Here is a 17,887-nt window from a genome sequence, read left to right as displayed (position 1 = left end):
CCTTATGCCTCAGCCATAGGATCGATCATGTACGTCATGCTATGTACTCGACCTGATGTCTCGTATGCTTTGAGCATGACGAGCAGATACCAGTCAGATCCAGGTGAAAGTCACTGGATAGCGGTCAAGAATATTCTTAAGTACTTAAGAAGGACTAAAGAATATTTCTTGATATATGGATGCGATGATGAGCTAGGCGTAAAGGTTCTGATGGCGCTAGCTTCCGCACCGACCGGGATGATTATCGATCGCGATCGGGGTTCATATTCGCATTAATGGTGGTGCCGTGAGTGGAAGAGTTCAAGCAGGACATAGATGTCGATTCTACAACAGAGGTCGAGTATATTGCTGCATCAGAGGCAGCAAAGGAGGCAGTTTTCGAACTTGGGGTGGTTCCCAGTATCGCTGACCCTATTGAGCTCTACTGTGACAACAATGGAGCTATAGCATAGGCGAAGGAACCTCGCTCACACCAGCGAACCAAGCATATACTACGGCGCTTCCATCTCATTCGAGAGATTATCGATAGAGGAGATGTGAAGATTTGCAGAGTACCTACAGAGGCTAACATCGCAGATCCCTTGACCAAGGCTTTGGCACAGAGGAAGCATGATGGTCACACTAGGTCATTAGGCCTTAGAGCCTATACTGATTGGCACTATTGCTAGTGGGAGATTGTTAGTTAGAGCCCTAGAGCCAATCATTTGATGATTGTATGGACTCATTGTATCATATTCTTGTATATTAATAAAGGCATTTGTTTGGTTATTATACTTATTTGTATTAGTGTCAAATAGACTAAGTATAATAGCGTCCTTGAGTAGAAGGTTCATACCTATATCAATCGATTAGTTGAATCGATAGTGAGATGATATAGGGAACACTACTCTAAATCATTCCTAGTCGAGTATTAACATTCAGGGACAATGTTAATGCAATAAGACTAGCATGTAGGTCAACTCGATGACTTGATCTCACAAGTCATGGATATGGAGATATCAAGTTGACACATGGGTATGCATTGGAGAATGTATACTGAATGACCCGCCATGAGAAAGTATCATGGATCGTTATATGAGTGTCATATACTTTCTCATGTGGCTATTAGTATGACTATTAGTCCTTAGACCTGAAGTCACCATGGATCCCTACATAAGGAGTTATGTACTTTGGTTTCGTCAAACGTCACCCGTAACTGGGTGGACTATAAAGGCGATTACTGGGTATATAACGAATTATGCAGAAGGATGTGAGTGATGTAGATGGGATCTATCCCTCCCATATGACGGGAGCGACATCGGTATTCTTGATAGAGTGAGACCACTAAGTGCATGGCCATGCCCAAATGAGTCAACATGAGATGTTGAGCTCATTTGATCGAGTGAGTCTACTTGGAGTTCAAGATTTAGATTGATTAGAGGATGACACGGTCTATGCCTCATATTGATCAATCTAGATGTCTTGGATAGAAGGACAATGTCACACATATTGTGAGGAGTCACAATTAGTAGTCACAAGGTGATGTCGGATCTCGACATTCTTGTAACTTGGGTAGTAATGATGTGTTGCTAGATACCGCTCATTACTTATGCTCCTAAATGGGTTTAGGGCATTGCCAACGTTACAAGAACCTATAGGGTCACATACTAAGGACAATTAAATGGAGATTAGGTTCATATGATGAACCAAGAGGATTAGATTCATTTGATGAATCAAATTGGATTAAGAGTAATCCTAATTGGGCTAACTTGAGTTTGACTCAAGTTGATTCATGTGTTCAATGAGTCTAATTTAGATTTTGACTCATTGAATCAATTTAATTAAATGAATTAGATTCATTATATTAAGTTGGCTTGAATCAAATGGTTGGATTCGATCAACCATGGAAGAGATTTGGTCAAGTTTGACTTGACTTGAGAGGAAGATTAAAAGTCAAGTTTGACTTGACTTTATGCCACCTCATTGGTGAGTTGGCATTGAAGTGGACTAATGATGTTACTCCACATCATCATGGGTGCCACCTCATGGAAGTTACAAAGCCATTTTCTTAATAACTTCACATTAATTGCATTTAATGGGGAGTTACACATGAAGATAGTGGACGGCCACATTTTGAATGGGATGAATTGATTTTCATTCATTCATTCAAGTGTGTATCTTCTTCCTTCTGCCTCTCAATCTCTCCTTCTCCCTCTCCTCCTTGCTTGGCCGAATCTTACCAAGGTGCTAGCACACCTTTGTGTGAGGTTTTCTCCACCTACGTGTCCGTGTGGATACTTCTAGAGGACCGACGCTTGACGGTCTAGAGATCCGGCAATTTCCTTAGACGAGCGGAAACGCGAAAGGGCACGCTTCAAGGTATACTTCTTAACACATAGATTTAGGAGTAGATCTAGATATGTAAAAACTCGTACTCGTAATTTTCGTTCAGTTTTCCTTGCACGGATCTACGACTTTGGGTGATTCGGGGTTTCCGCGACGCGAAAAGCGGTTTTCGTGGCCCAAAATATCCAACAGCCCAGACTGGGATGAACTGGTCCTTGAGGGTGCAAGCCCGAGGCGTCCTAGCTACCCCCGAGGGTCTAGGTGCCCAGATCGTGCTGGACAGTCAATAGCTTATTGACTTTTCAGTTTCTCCCTTTTCGACTCCGTTCGCTTGGGTGATTTCAGCCATTTGGACTAGGGCTCACCCGAACCCATTTTTCGACCTTCTTGAGCAGTCTTCTACTCCGACTTCTCGTCCCTCGGAAGCTCCGCGCACTTTCTTCTCATCCGCCAGTGTACTCTTCCGTAGCACCTCATCCCTCAGACACACCAAGCCCGTCGACTCTCTCCCATAGCGTCATTCTCACTAGCTGCGTCTTTCGCTCGACTTCCTTTGCTCCTATATAAGTCTCTGCACACTTAGACACAAGGTTTCAAAAGACAACAAGACCTAAGTTGACTTAATTGATCACATCAAAACCTCTATGAGGAATTTACAGCTATAAATAGAGCTCTGATCCTAGGAGTTCAGAACAACAACTTGTAATCAATTTGTATACTCCCTACTGAGTTGTCAACGATTGTAAGAGACTTCTCCGCCTTCAACGAAGAAAATTCTTGTTGAGCTTTCATTTACCTTGGATTAACAACCACTTTAGGTTGTAACCAATTAAGTTTTGCCTCTTTTCTTTTATATTGTTGATTAATTTATTTATAATTATTTAACTGTTTATCCTTGCTAGTTTTAAAAGTAAGAGATTATTCTAACTCTAATTTCAGGCTATTCCCCCCCCCCCCTCCTCCTCCCTCTAGTCGGTCGCAACATTCCTACAGTTATCAGGCATACACCCATTAGATACACTCAATGCGATGATGTGGGAGACTAGCAAACCCAGCGCTAAGACAACTCAATCCCTACACAAGAGCCAGGACCACCTCAAAGTCACTCCCCATATCGCCGAAATGACCACCAAGATGATTGTCGGGATGATTGCCGAGATCGTCAGGGTAACACTACCTCTCAAGGTGACATAAAGATGATCACAAATGGCTCCACGGATGAAGACTCCAGCCAAGCCAAGAAGGCTCAACGACGAAGGTTGGAAAACTACAACATTAGCACTAGGAGAGATTGAGAAAATGGCCCTCTTATCAACTTTGGACTCCCAAGACTTAGAAAGAGTTGTCACCCCGCACGACGATGTCTTAATGATCCGTGCCATTATAGCTATTACAACATGACGAGAGTGTTCGTACACATAGGGAGCTTAGTAAATGTGACATACAATTAAGGAAACCTTCGACCAAATGCAAATCGACCAAGAGGAGCTACGACTTATGTCAACTGCCCTATTTAGTTCACCGATCATGAGTTACAACTAGGGATGTAAACGAATCGAATCGAGCTAAATATGAAGAAAAATCTAAGGCTCGAATTTGGCTCAAATTAGTTATATTCGAGTTTGAGCTCTATTTGAAGCTCAAAAAGTTTAAAATTTTTTGCTCGGGTTCGAGTTCGGTTCGAAAGATTCGAATATGTTCGTGAGCTATTCAAACTATTTCTCAAAATAAAGTACTCGAAAGGCTCAAAATTTATTTATTTAATATATAATTATATTATATTAATAAAATATTATGGCTCGCGAATTATCGAATTAAATAATTTGGGTTCGAGTTCGGCTCGAAAAAAAGTTTAAACATATTCGAGTTCGGCTTGAATTCGATAAGTTCGAATACGAATCAAATATTTATCGAGCCGGCTCGAAAAGCTCGCAAACCGGCTTGATTTGTTTACCCCCTAGTTATAACCATTGGGGCAGATTATCTCCCTCTCTCACTAGGTGAAGAACTTTTAAAACGAACTCGGAGCACCATCTTCATTGTGGTCGATGCTCCCTTATCTTACAATGTCTTATTAATTAGGAAGGTTCGTTCTCAGCTCATTCTGTGCGGTGGTCTTTAATTTTCATCAGAAGTTAAAGTTTTCAATTTCGGATCGAGTTGGGTTAGTCATCGGAGATCAAAGCGCCGCTCAAAAATGTTACATGGTGATGGCCAAAATTGACTTCAAGAAAGCACAAAGGACTCAAAAGGATCAAGAGAAAAGCAATACCCCTTGCTGGAATACCTATCTTTCAACCAACTCATGAGAAGAAAAAATAATTTCAGGAGCCTTGGACTGCATTATCGTATCCTTTTCTCTTTTATTTTGCATCTGTCCTTGTAAATATTTTTTATCAAGTAAAGTTGTAACTTGTCGCTTGCTTTTCTTGCATGACTACTTTATGACTAGCATTATGCTAAGACCATCCGCAATATTTTTAGCGTGAAATACGTTAATGCTTATTTTTTATTAGTTTTTTTTTGAATCCGTAACATTAATGTCTTCAAAGATTTAAACGTGTTAATATTACAATATCAAAAAAAATATCCACATTAGCGTTAATACCTGTTATGGATGTTCTAAGACGGAGACTTAGATAGCTCTTTTAACACTACTCATTAATGGCTCAGTATCTCAATATAATAGAGTAAGAGACTTAATATCTATACATTCTCAGAGTCTCAAATATGCCCTCTTAGCCCCACATTAATTTTTGAGATGAAAAATATTAATTAAAATTTTATATTTAAAATTTGATAATATTTTAAATTAATAAAATTATTAAATTATTTAATTTTTTTAGCCTAAATAAGATTTTATTATTTTATTCTAATTTGATGATCTTTCAAATTTAACATTATTTTCTAGATAAATAACAAACAAATATTAATTTTTATTTAAACTAATTAAAATGAGCATAAATTTAAAAAAAAACATTCTCAAATATTGAATAACAATAATCATCTAGAACCTCGTTGATCGGATACTTCTATTATTGGGTCACAATGTTATAATAGGATATTTAGATTGTCATCTAGATATTCATGATTTAATCCTCAAGTATGATATATTTGTAGAAAATTTTCTTCTAAATAGGACGCGCAATCAAAGGGTGTTGAGCTTCTAGATTGGTCGCTGCATGTACTTCTCGATTTATCCGATGGCATGTAGAAAACTTCCGTGGGATTGAATCGGATGCTAAGCTTCTGGGTTGATCGTCGTGCGTGCTTTTCGATTTATCTTGATGGTTGGTTAAAAAAAATTTGAGACTGTGTCGATTATCTCAAAAATAATCGATGAGACTAATTGAATTTATTATTATTTTTTAATAGATACTTTAGTTACAAATATCAATAAAAATAAATAAAGTATAATAAAATCAAATAGCTTATAAAATAAGAACGGTGATCTTGAATTTTTATTTTTATTTTTCTTAAATTGCTAAGATTTAAAGAAGAGGGCTACTGATGTTTTGCATTGAATTAATGAATGAAGAACCTTGCTTTCTATTATTATTATTATTATTATTTTATGTCTAATAGATGAGGAACTCCTACTTTCTATTCCTATAAAGAAAGAGGAAAATAAAATATATATGAAAGAAGTAATGTTTGCTAGTTCAATATATATATATATATATATATATATATATATATATATATATATAATATTAAAAAATATTAAGACTTTTGAGGGCCCTAATAAAATAGCTATAGGGCCCTAGGCATAGACTATAGGGTCTCGGAGCCGGCCTTGTCCATATGTATGCTGTGACGCATAAACAATGATGCAACAACTTGATTGGTCCTAACCATGTTTCCTGGATCTCTTATTGCAGATTGGTTTGTTTCTCTTTTTATCATAATAATTTGCATCTTTGTCATGTAACATCCTTCATCAGTGTCTAAAAATACTCTTCACTTCTATCCATTATACCAATATAAGTTCAGTCGGTCTTTAGACAGCTCTTTGAAGAGGCACCTGATATGATCACGTCTATGTGCATTTTTGAACGCATGTATATACACACTATACACATACTGTCCGGAGGGGCCCGAGCATGTAAAGGACTTGGGCCTGGTTCGACATGGCCGATGCATGGTGTGCAGTCTCAGGCCTTGACTCAGCTCGTCCAACGTCGTCTTTGAAAAAGCTCTCTCCTGCATGTCTGCGTACACTTGCGCTCCTGATAAGTTGCACATTTTTTCTGATGAAGCTCTGCCATAGTCTCAACACCAAGGCTCACTTTCAGGCACCAGCAGCCGAATATTCTCGAGATGATGCACTGCATCTAAAAGCAAATTAAACTAGCTCGTTGATTCGAGGTCCAAGGATTGATATAAATGACGAATTAGAAGAATTAGAACAGTGAACACTATAGGAAACACAAAAGGGGAAAAAAAAATACAGATGGTATGATTGTATCCCTTTCAATCAACGTCTCACGTACATGCGCACCCGATTCGGCACCACTCGTGGCTGGGACCGAACTGAGGCCCGAGGCCGGCAGCTTTAGTACGTTGTCGGGTCACGCTCGAGGAGAGCGCGAACAACCGCGAGCTCTCATCCCGATGCGGGCAGATCGCTGAATCCCGTGTCGTGCCGCATCACAATTCTTCTTTTACTGCATCGTGATTCCGTCGCGCACGTGATGTGGAGCCGGTGGAGTCATCTCGTGCATTTGATCGAACACCTGGTCGACGACGCAGCACCGACCCGATCGTGCTTTGTTTGCTTCCGCTCGTCGTCTTTCGCCGAGTGCGTCGGCCATGAGAAGTCTCCATCGAGCAACGAGACGGGAAACGGTGAAAAAAAATATTATCGAAGTTTTCTGAAGGAAAAACTGAGGTTCGTCGTGATTATCGCAAGTAGGGAACACAGTGACGCTGTGAAATTTGGAGGAGACAAACGGTAAAACGAGGAAAATATTCTTACTTTTCGCTTATTTTATAGTAATCCAAGAAGATAAATCCAAAGTAACTTTGCTCCCAAAAACCGGACCGGGATTCAAATACTTAAAATTAAGCATTTTTTTCCTAACGATTTAGCTTAAAAAGTAATCGAAGGAAGAGCCACTTCTGGCAGAAATCATCTGAGAAGCCAAATCCCTGGGCTTCAGGTACGCGATCTTGGCAAAAGAAAAACACAGTAATGAACACTTACAACTGCTGCAGACAACTAGGACGCCTGTCGGCAGAAATGTTGGATTAACTTAGATTATAAGCCTAATACATAAATAAAACTTTGCTTTGGGGGTCTCCCTCCATTGAGTCGATGCTGTCCCCTCACCCACAGGCAAACAGGCAAACAGGCCCTCCCTCATTGATAAATAATCCAGACAATAATGCCATTTAACTTCTCTGATTCCATCATACCTTGTCATAATGTTCATCGATCAAGTAGGACCTGATTCCCAATCATATTATATTTCAGTGCTTGAAGTAAATCATGCATGCGAATATAATCTAGTCATCAGCATCTTTTATCCATCTGTGCAAAGCGTGTTTATCGCATATAACAATTGAGACCTTGAGATTTTCCTGGTAAAATTCTCAAGAAAAGAAGGCTAAATTTGTTCAGCAATGGCAAAGTTCTCCACTTAAGAATCAGCATGATGTTCTAAGATTTAAGAACTGTCATTCAAAGAATCAGGACAATCGATGACTCAAGAAGGGCCAGAAGAAGTAGATTAAATGGATCAGGTATTGGCTTCAGTATCTTTCAATAGAGAACACTCAGCAGGCTTGAACATCTGTGTACACAGTAGAGGTCCCCCCACTCATCGAGCTTCACGGAAAAGCTGCCTGGGGGGGCAGGTTTCAACATGCATGTACAATGCTGAAAGAAAAAGAAAGCCTGTATGAAAGCGATCCGACGATGGCACGAGAGTAGCATACAATTTCTTCCAGTAACTTTTAGATAAACAGTCAAATAAATCAATCTGCTAAAGCCACTTTGCAAGCAAAAGAATAGGACACGCATTTTAGAGTCTATAGCTTGTTTTCTTGCTAAACATGCCAAGCCATAAAGGTCATGCATTGACTCGCTAGTTGCTCCACTGGACGAAGGCATACTGAGGACTGCACGAGTGACAATTTGAAGGGTATGCAGCTACTTTATCAAAGCAGTAAATGCTATTGAATTGCAGAGATGTTCATGAAGGGACAAATTTCTAATAGGCATCCACATGAGACAATTGGGCAAAATGATCGAATTAAGGTGGAATTCATTTCATCTTCAAATGACTAATCATTTAAGCTGCAGTTAGCTGCACTCTTCGATGTTCATCTATATTTCGATAAATCTCAGACATGGGTTAGAAAAGAAATAAAACACACATGCCGAATCATTATTGTTTAGAAGTGGAAAACTGATCATGAGAGTCTAAAGAGAAAGCAAAGAAATACACGATCATAGGCGAAAGATATAACAGAGAAATTAAGCATGCATGACTCCAACAATGTCATAGAGACATCAACGTCTTAGGCAACGACGCCTTGGTCAATATTAAATCTCGAATCACAGAGATAACAGATATAGAACGCTTGCTAACTAAAACCCTTCTGATCCCAAGGAGAACCTATGTGCTATAATATTAATCGTTTTCCCCCTAGTTCCGGTTCTTGCACTTCTCCATGGCCCTTGGAGCTGTAAGAGAAAAATAAGAACTCATTTAGCGTAAAAATGATGGCATATTGAATCTGAAACAGTATTCAAATATAGGAATCTTGTTCAGTCAAATATATGCAAATTTTATATTTTGGAATTATATAGATGTCAAGAACTGACCGAGTCCAATTGCATCAGAACCCTTCATGATCCTCAATCTTCTGCAGGAGTCAGTGAACATCCTGACATATCAATAGATCAACAGTGCAAAATTAACTTTTCAGGATCTGGCAAAATTCAAAAGCAAGAGAGGCTGCTAATCTAAACAAACTTCAATGCAATTAATATGCATTATAGAAAAGACAAAGAATATGTAAATCTCAATTTTATATTGCAATAGCATCACGTGAAGAGATCAAACAACTGTAAATAGTCAACTTACTTCCATGGCACATCACCAACAAGCATCCAATCTCCATCCTTGTCTTCATAAGTAAGGACATATTCAGATCCATTTAATAGATCCAACAACCTGCTTTCAGATAGCCCGTCTCTCATTGGAATTTCTTGAGAGCTGCAATGCCCTGAAATTCCAATAAAGAAGAAAACTTTATATGCTACAATAACCAGTGGGTAAAATGTATAGGGTAGTTCGGGTAAAATCTACTCTGTCATGAAGCATATATATGATAAAATTTGCTCTTACTTTATCTAGATAAATGGGTTAAAAGAAATGTCAAAGTACAATCAAATAAGTCATCTGTCAAATATAAATATATGGAAGTATATACTCTATAACAGTATTAGGTGGGAGACCTAAGTAAGCTTTGGCAGTCTCAGAAATTTCCTTCTTTATGGAATTCATCCATGTTCCATCCAAGTTATAATGCATGTAGGATAGATAGGCCAAGAAAATACCAAATAGAGGTAATGCATCTAGTTTCTTGAGTTTCATGGCCAATTACTTACAAAACGACATGTTTGGCGATCATAAAATCCAGACCCAACAAGATGAGAGATTGATTGAGAATGACAAAAGGTTATTGTTAGAAATGTTCAAATTCTAGAACTAGGGAGGACGATAAAGGATGGGAAATCATTTGTTTTATGTTCAACGTAGTATGAAAATTGAAAACAAAGAATTATGAATTACAGAAGGTAAGACAAATTAATACAGCTACTCCCGGAAAGGTATAAAAGGACCAAAAGATCAGTTAGAAATATTTTTTCAACCCTTAAATCTATCGATTGAATCACCCAATATTAATATAGAGTTCAATGTCCAGAACAAGTGTGTGTTACCCTTAGATATTTAGAAAAGATTCTAGTTATAATTTTCCTGTCTTATCAAATACATAAGCCAGTCTATTGTGAATTTCAAAGAGGAGAAAGAGAGCTTACCAATGGTGAAACCACTGAACATTTTTTCAAGTGCCAAAGAAAGTTCTTTGTAGTCACTATATGTTATCAAGTCAACTTTCCTGAGATAAGGAGCACCATCCATGCTAACCTTGACATAAAGACAACCGAACCCATGTTTTCCATCCACTTCTTTGTTCTTTGGGGGATTAGTAGCCATTGTGTTCTTTCGGTAACTACGAATTGGTGGCCAACCAACAACCTGTGCCCTGTCACGAACAAAGAAATAGTTTGATGAATGTATCAACAGACATTTTCACCAATAAAGCATCACTCTGCACATTATTTCCAGAAACAATTTGATCCTTAAAAGTAAAAGTGAAACATGTATGCATACACTAACTAAGATAACCAAAATATTCCATAACCATGTAGATCAGGAAGAGCATTATAAACGGGAATTCTTTGCATAGTTTAAATTTTAGAATAAACAGGCTTGTTTACAAATTAGGTTCAAGAAAGTAGAATAGAAATGGAGGAAAATCATGATCAACACAAACTAAGAACACTTCAAGGAAGATTAAAGATACTCCTAAAGTTAGTGCAACGATTCAAAAGAAAAGGGGGAAAAAAATTAAATCAAATGATTAAGACAAAAGGAGAGAACAAAGCAAATGATAGGAAAACACAGGACAATGTAAAAGCTTAAGGGGTAAAATTTTCTCATAGTAAGTTAGAATTTTATTATCCCAAATATTTTGAGATTTAAATCCTATAAAAATTCATGGATTTATGTTTGAGAATTCTTGAAAATTCATAAGACTAACAGCTCTATGTTAATACAGTCTCTCACACACAGAGATATATCAAGTTTATGATTACAAAATAGAATTTCACTTCTCATTTTCTCACTTAATCCAAACAAAATGATTGAAGTTAAAAATTTTAAGAACTCTTTTAATTTTTTTTCCCCCAACTAAAAATGATTCCAAAAAAAAGCCTTAGTAAAATGACAAACAAAAAAAAAGGAAGGAAAAAAAAACCTCAGTTTACTCGACTTACTTTGCAGCAGGAGGAATTTCACGCTGGATTTCGTCCGAATTTCCCACGGAGATCTTCGAATCGCGGCCGGCAGCCTTTGTCCCCACATCCTTAGCGGCACTCCCTAGCACAGCCGTCTTCCCACCGCCAGCCCCCTCCCTCTTGGGAGAGAACAAGGCACCGCCTTTCGACATTTCCTTCTCAGAGTCATCCCCACCGGCTGCCAGGCCCCACTTCCCGGCTCCAGCATCTATGGCATCAGCGAATCCCCTCTTCGCGCCTGTGAAGAAGCTCTTAGGCGGTAGCAACTCCAGGGTGAGGCCAACCTTGTCAAACCGGTCGGGTGACTCCGATCCAGGGAGGCCCAAACGGAGCTCCGTCTCCTTCAGGTTGAGAATCCCATCCCCGGCAGCGGTCGCCGAGGAGGTGCGCTCCGTTAGGACGATGCAATCGTGCTCCAGAGGTGGTGACATCAGCCTCTTCGAAGGCCACCAGCGAGCATTAGCACACGAGGAGACGAAGGAGAAGAGAAGAAGACAGCAAGATGAGAAGCAACGAGCGAGAAGGCAGAAAGGAGCGACCTTTGAGAGTTGAGTTTGGGTATCTGCGTCAGCGCAGAGAGAAGCCTGCTGTATTTTGTCTCCATTTATTTAGATCCAGAAATTTGTATAAAGGCGCTTCTCTTGATATATTTTTATTTGCATTAATTTTTTTTGTAAACCCAAAAGTAGCCTACTATATTAAAAAAAAAAGTAATTTTGCTGAATTTTATAATATACAATTAGTTTTTTTTTCTAATACTCCCAGACTCATAGTTAGGGATGACGATTTGTAGTGATGTAAACGAGTCGAATCGAGTCGAACAGTATTAGGCTCGAGCTCGATTTGTTAATTAAATTTTTATCACAAGATTCGAGCTCGATTCGTTTTGGAATTATTATGTTCGTGAACAATTCGAACACGACTCGTTATTAGTTCGATTATCAAAGTTAACGAGCCTAACTCGTTAAGCGAGCTCAGGCTCGTTTTCGGACTTATTTTAGAGCTCGTTTTTTGTTCGTTTTAGAGCTCATTTTTTTGACTTATTTTAAAGCTCATTTTAAGGTTCGTTTTAGAGCTCATTTTTTTTTTTACTCATTTTAGAGCTCGATTTGAGGCTCATTTTTTTTTGTCTCGCGAGCCTATAAATGAACATGTTCGTAAGCTCACGAGCCAAATATCCTTAAGCTCGAGCTCGGCTCGATAAAATTGTCAAGCTCGAGCTCGGCTCAATAAGATAAACAAACGAACTCAAACGAACTTTTCATCGAATCGAACTCCGAATAGCTCGCGAACTATTTGGTTCATTTACATCCCTAATGATTCGGCTCAAATTTATATCTTTCTTCGTATTATTATTTTTATATTTATATCTATTAAAAAAAATTAGATATTTTATATATACGAATAATTTCCTTTTTTTCATTCTACTATTATTTTTCGATAAAAATATATATAATTACATCATATAAACATATATATATATAATTAAAAAATAAATTAAATATCTATATAATCTACTTTTAATTTTTAAAAAAACTAACTTATAAATTTTTGGAATTTCCTATGTATAATTTAATTAGATATTTGAGTCCGATATCAATAATATATTTTTTCTATATTCTCAGATATCGAATTCTCCATTAAAATTAGAATAAATTGTCATTGCAAAGGTCCAAAAACTAATGTGACTGTATATTATTGGGACCATACTAGACTATTTAAAGGAGCAATAAAAACTAAATTTAGAACTATTGAAATATAAAGAAAATATTTGTATTATTGGATGTTTGAATGAGAGAGAGAGAGAGAAAGGATAGTAACTTTGTCGGGGCAATAAAAAAAAGCAATAAGTGAGGGGCATAAATTTTGATACTTTAACTTATTTTGTGGCAGGATGGAGCCTGCCCCACCGACAACCTACTGTAACTCGTTCGCCATGTCTCACATCCAGACAAGGACGCCTCTCTCCCCATTTTCTTATTTTATTGCATCCTCATCTTCAAAACGGCAACTGCCGTCGTGAAAAAAAATATCAAATTACAAACATATTTCAATTCAGTTGAATTACTATCAAAAATTATTATTATTATTTACTATAATAATTATTAATTTGGAATTTAAAGGTGAACCTTTTGATCAAAATGGAGCGCATTTGGGCTCTTATTGGGCTAAAAGCCCAAAAACTCCCTACCCTGAACGTCAAGGAAGTCAACACATGCACCGTTTCTTTCTCTTTCTTTTTTTTATTGTGTGTAAATTTACGTGATTAATTATTCATAGATCTAATCAATTAAAAAGCAAAATATTCCAAATTATCATAATAGCCTATGAGGACTCGGCACCAATATCAAACAAAAGGAGGGGGAAATTCCACGGAAAAGGTTGACATAAAATAATTTTGAATTAGATTTGGGTGGTTTAGGTCGAAAGGCTTCATTAAGAACCGTAATCATGAGCTCGCCTTAATTAACTTTTGTTTTTAATTGGAAAGTAAAGAAGCAATAGGACGAATTTGGAACAAAGGCATCCATTAATTACATTATAGAAAACTATTATAAGTCAACACTAGTGGTGTTTTCCAGGGGAAAAACAATTTGAAAGAACGATATATAGATAGATGCTAATTTTGTTGGTGTTGTAAAGAAAGGGAATAATAAAATTCCAAATTTAATGCACTGAAAATGACTCATGGGAACAAATGGATTAATTCATGTAACGTAAGATCCTCGAGGATCAGTTCACGTGCTTAGTGTCCTAACTTTTCTTCTATAATTTGGACTTATCTGAAGAGAAATATATATATATATATATATCCTTTGCTAATTGCTAGGATAGATCGATCGAGAAGAATATAATTATAACCCCTATAATTATTTTTATAATAATTATTTGGTGACAAAAATTAATGGGGATTAATTTAGGCTTTCTCCAAAAGAAAAAGAAAGTTTTTCTCACCATCGCTCTCGACAAACATAAAGCACTCGACCAAGAAATTTAACAAAGTAACTTTGTCTCGGTTCTTGATTCAGCTTCTCGAGTACAAGGACAAGTTGACAATGGTCTTAAGAAGTCAGTGAGGAGCATCATTTAAGGGTTGAATTTAACTAATATGTGTAGGTATTTGTCAACAATTTTATATTAAAAAATATATATTGCGACATAGAAATAAAATTAGTTTTTGTAGTCTAGCCCACGGATTTAGATTTATATAGCATGTTTGAATACAAATTTAAAGATAGATCTACTATTTTAACGGTCCCCATATTTAAATGAAAATTCAAACATCTATATAATCTACACACTAGGAAAAGATTAATGCTTATAATGATCTATTGGCAGTATTAATCCCAATAATCAAGGCTCTAATTGGATTGTAGTTTGTTGGCAATCATCAGTATAGGGAACTAAATCTCCTATTATGTATAAAGATCTCACTCCCAAAGTGAATTGTACTTGGACAATTTCTATGATCCTTTTACAATAATAATAATAATAAATAAATTGTTTTATTTTATTTTGAATATAAATTTTCATTCTATAGGATGTAAAAGGTGATAATACTCATTTGGTGCCCTTCCACTACACACCAAGGTTTTATACGTTAGAACACTCCAGCAAGTTAAAGGAGGATGATTAACTCCAATCATTTTTTCAATAATGAGTTACAATATAAAACACTTGAAATAATGTAAAACACTCAGATTTACTTGGTATCCTCCACAACAAGATAACTAATTCAATGATTCGCATAAAGTACACACTCCACTATAAAAATACTCTTTCTCAGAAACACTTCGGTGGTAAAGAAACCTTGTACAAGCTTATAAATAATAAATATAATACAAACAAGAAGAAATTACACAATATAAATGAAAACTTTACTTTCTTTCTTATAGCTTGTAAATACCTTTTGATCAGTTGGAAAATATAGCAACACTTGTTTTACAAAGCTCAAGGATCGACTGTGAATAATAGAAAAGAGGAGTTACGTTTGAACCTTCGTCGTCGCCTTTATATCTTGTGGATTAAGGCTCTCAATCGATTGATCTTACCCCTAATCGATTGCCACGTTAGATCCGAGTCATCCAATCGTTAAAACTTTGCAACGGATCTTTTCTTCGTCACTTAATAGATTAGTCAATCAATTACGGACATTCTTAATCGATCACCCAATCAATTATGAAGTCCGTTGTTCGCTTATGAGCTTATCACAATCAATTACCCAATCGATTATGCTCTCACGAGGAAGCTACTGTGCCTCGTGAAAAACTCATCTTGATCAATCAGCTAATCAATCAAGATGCTATTGTTTGTCGCGAAGAAACGCGGCCAATCGATCACTTGATCGATTGGTGCATATCTTGATCGATTAACCAATCGATCCAGCCACCTTCTATTTCGCAAACTTCTTCTCTCAATCGATCACCTGATCGATTGGGTTTGACTTCGATCGATTAACCAATTGTTCCGAACCCTTTTTGCTTCGTAAGACATGCTCCCAATTGATTCACTGATCGATTGGATTTGGCACAATTAATTACCTAATCGATTGCCCAACCCTAACTCACTTGCCAACGTGTGGTCCTCTTTGACCCAGTTGAACTTTCCTTTACCAAGATACGATCCTACTTGACCCACTTAGACTTTTCTTTACCTAACCATAGTTAAGACTTTTCTTGCCAACGTGCGGTCATTTTTGACCCACTTGGACTTTCCTTACTAATGTGCAGTACTTTTTAACACACTTGAACTTTCCCTTTGCTTAACCGCAATTAAAACTTTCCTTGCTAATGTGCAGTCCTTCTTAACCCACTTGAACTTTCCCTTTGCCTAACTCTCGAGTTAGGACTTACCTTGTCTAACCTCTAGTTAGTACTTTACAAATCAAGTATCGGTTCTCCTTGACCTACTTACCTTTCTCACATATTGTCCAAAAATATTGTCCACAATATATTGTCTAAACATCGAAATTCAAACTCGAATCCACTCGAGCTTAGTCAACTTTGACCTTGAGAATGATTACACTAACAATCTCCCAAAATTATGGAAGGGAGATAAATCATGGTATTGAATGGTCTCCTAGGTCGAAGAAACTTATTCCGGAGTAAATCCCATGAGATTCAACCTTTACTCTTGTAATGTAAATCTATCATCCAAGTATTAACTTAGCTACGCCTGGGGAGTTAAAATTTTTATCCTTTCTAATACAAAAGTTGATAATACTCATTCCATGCACTCATCTATTGTCCACCCCAAGACTTTGGGGAAGAAATATAAATTATGATAATAAACAACCTCTTAGGTGGGATGAATTTTCATCCTCAGTCATGCAAAATGGGTACCTGACAGAGATCAATTTTTGGCGATAAGGGATTATTTTTATGGACACGTGTTTTTGGAAAAAGACCCATTTTATTTTCTACTCAATTTGGAGTAACACATGAGATTAGCATAATCAAGAGAGAAGCGCACCATTCAAATCCCGTCCACTTAAAAATACGCCGTGACAACTCACACCACTAGAAAGGAATAAGCCAGCGCTCACTACAAGACAAACCAGAGAGCAACTACTTTTATTGATGCAAACTCTTTTATTAAAAAAAACACACGTTTTTTTAATAAATATATATTAATTCCTAAAAAGCGTGAGAAATAATTCCACAATAAATTTAAGTAAAAAAAGGCCACGAGGCTCCCGACAAAGATTGCAAGCAAGGTACGGATTTTGAGAAATGAGAACTCAAATTCTCGACCCATCCCGGAAACCCGCCACGGGCTCGGTTTTTGAGGGGGCGCGGCTAATTAATGGTGTGGCTTCGGTGGGGGCAAAAGGGATGTTGTTGAGGATAAAATAATAATTAAAATTCTCGTGTTTACTTAGGCAAACCGACGGCTTATAATTCTCTGTATTGTTGCTTTTGTGTTGCTATTGCGTCTGTGTGTGTGGCTTGAAGTGATTATTATTCCTTTGTACATGCAAATTGAACTCTGTTTCTTATATATAATCGAGAAAATAAATTCTTTTTCAAAGACTACTAGTCAATGGACAGTGAGATTCACTCGTTCTTCCACTTTCCCCTCAAGGCCTCAACTAACATTCTGCATAAATAAACCAACCATGCAATTAATTAAATACTTCAGATTAATGATGTGATTAGAAGCCCATCCCTAACAGTAGAATCATCTTTGCTAGCTTTTCTCACACTACTGGAATTATCAACCTTGCTTTAACCGTCTTTAATAAAAATTCGGTTAAGGTCTCATCCTGTCTAGCTAGCTAGCTAAATTTTATTCCATTAGATCAGTCTGATATCCCAACATTAAAAAACAAAAAAAAAAAAAAACTGCTACTCAAATCCCTAAGCCCACGCTGCCAACTCCTTGGCCTAATAATAAATTTTATTCACTCAGGCCCCTCATCAATTAAAGTCTCAACCCACTTCCTGGTCTGAAAGCACTGCCCTTCCC

General features: G+C 37.1%; 1 protein-coding gene across 1 annotated transcript; it reads right to left on the bottom strand.

Annotated features, from left to right (window-relative positions):
• Positions 1–8,795: 8,795 nt before the first annotated feature.
• LOC122000789 (auxin-responsive protein IAA17-like) lies at positions 8,796–12,022 on the bottom strand. The gene is made up of 5 exons (XM_042555247.1): positions 11,399–12,022; positions 10,379–10,605; positions 9,420–9,561; positions 9,158–9,219; positions 8,796–9,016 (listed from the first exon to the last, which is right to left on the bottom strand). Exons 1-5 carry the CDS (start codon positions 11,848–11,850, stop codon positions 8,979–8,981), a joined length of 921 nt encoding a protein of 306 aa, XP_042411181.1. The 5' UTR covers positions 11,851–12,022; the 3' UTR covers positions 8,796–8,978.
• Between the last annotated feature and the right edge of the window lie 5,865 nt (positions 12,023–17,887).

This window comes from Zingiber officinale, chromosome 7A (assembly GCF_018446385.1).
Source record: "Zingiber officinale cultivar Zhangliang chromosome 7A, Zo_v1.1, whole genome shotgun sequence".
Classification (NCBI taxonomy): Eukaryota; Viridiplantae; Streptophyta; class Magnoliopsida; order Zingiberales; family Zingiberaceae; genus Zingiber; species Zingiber officinale.
This window is presented reverse-complemented; position numbering and strand designations above follow the sequence as displayed.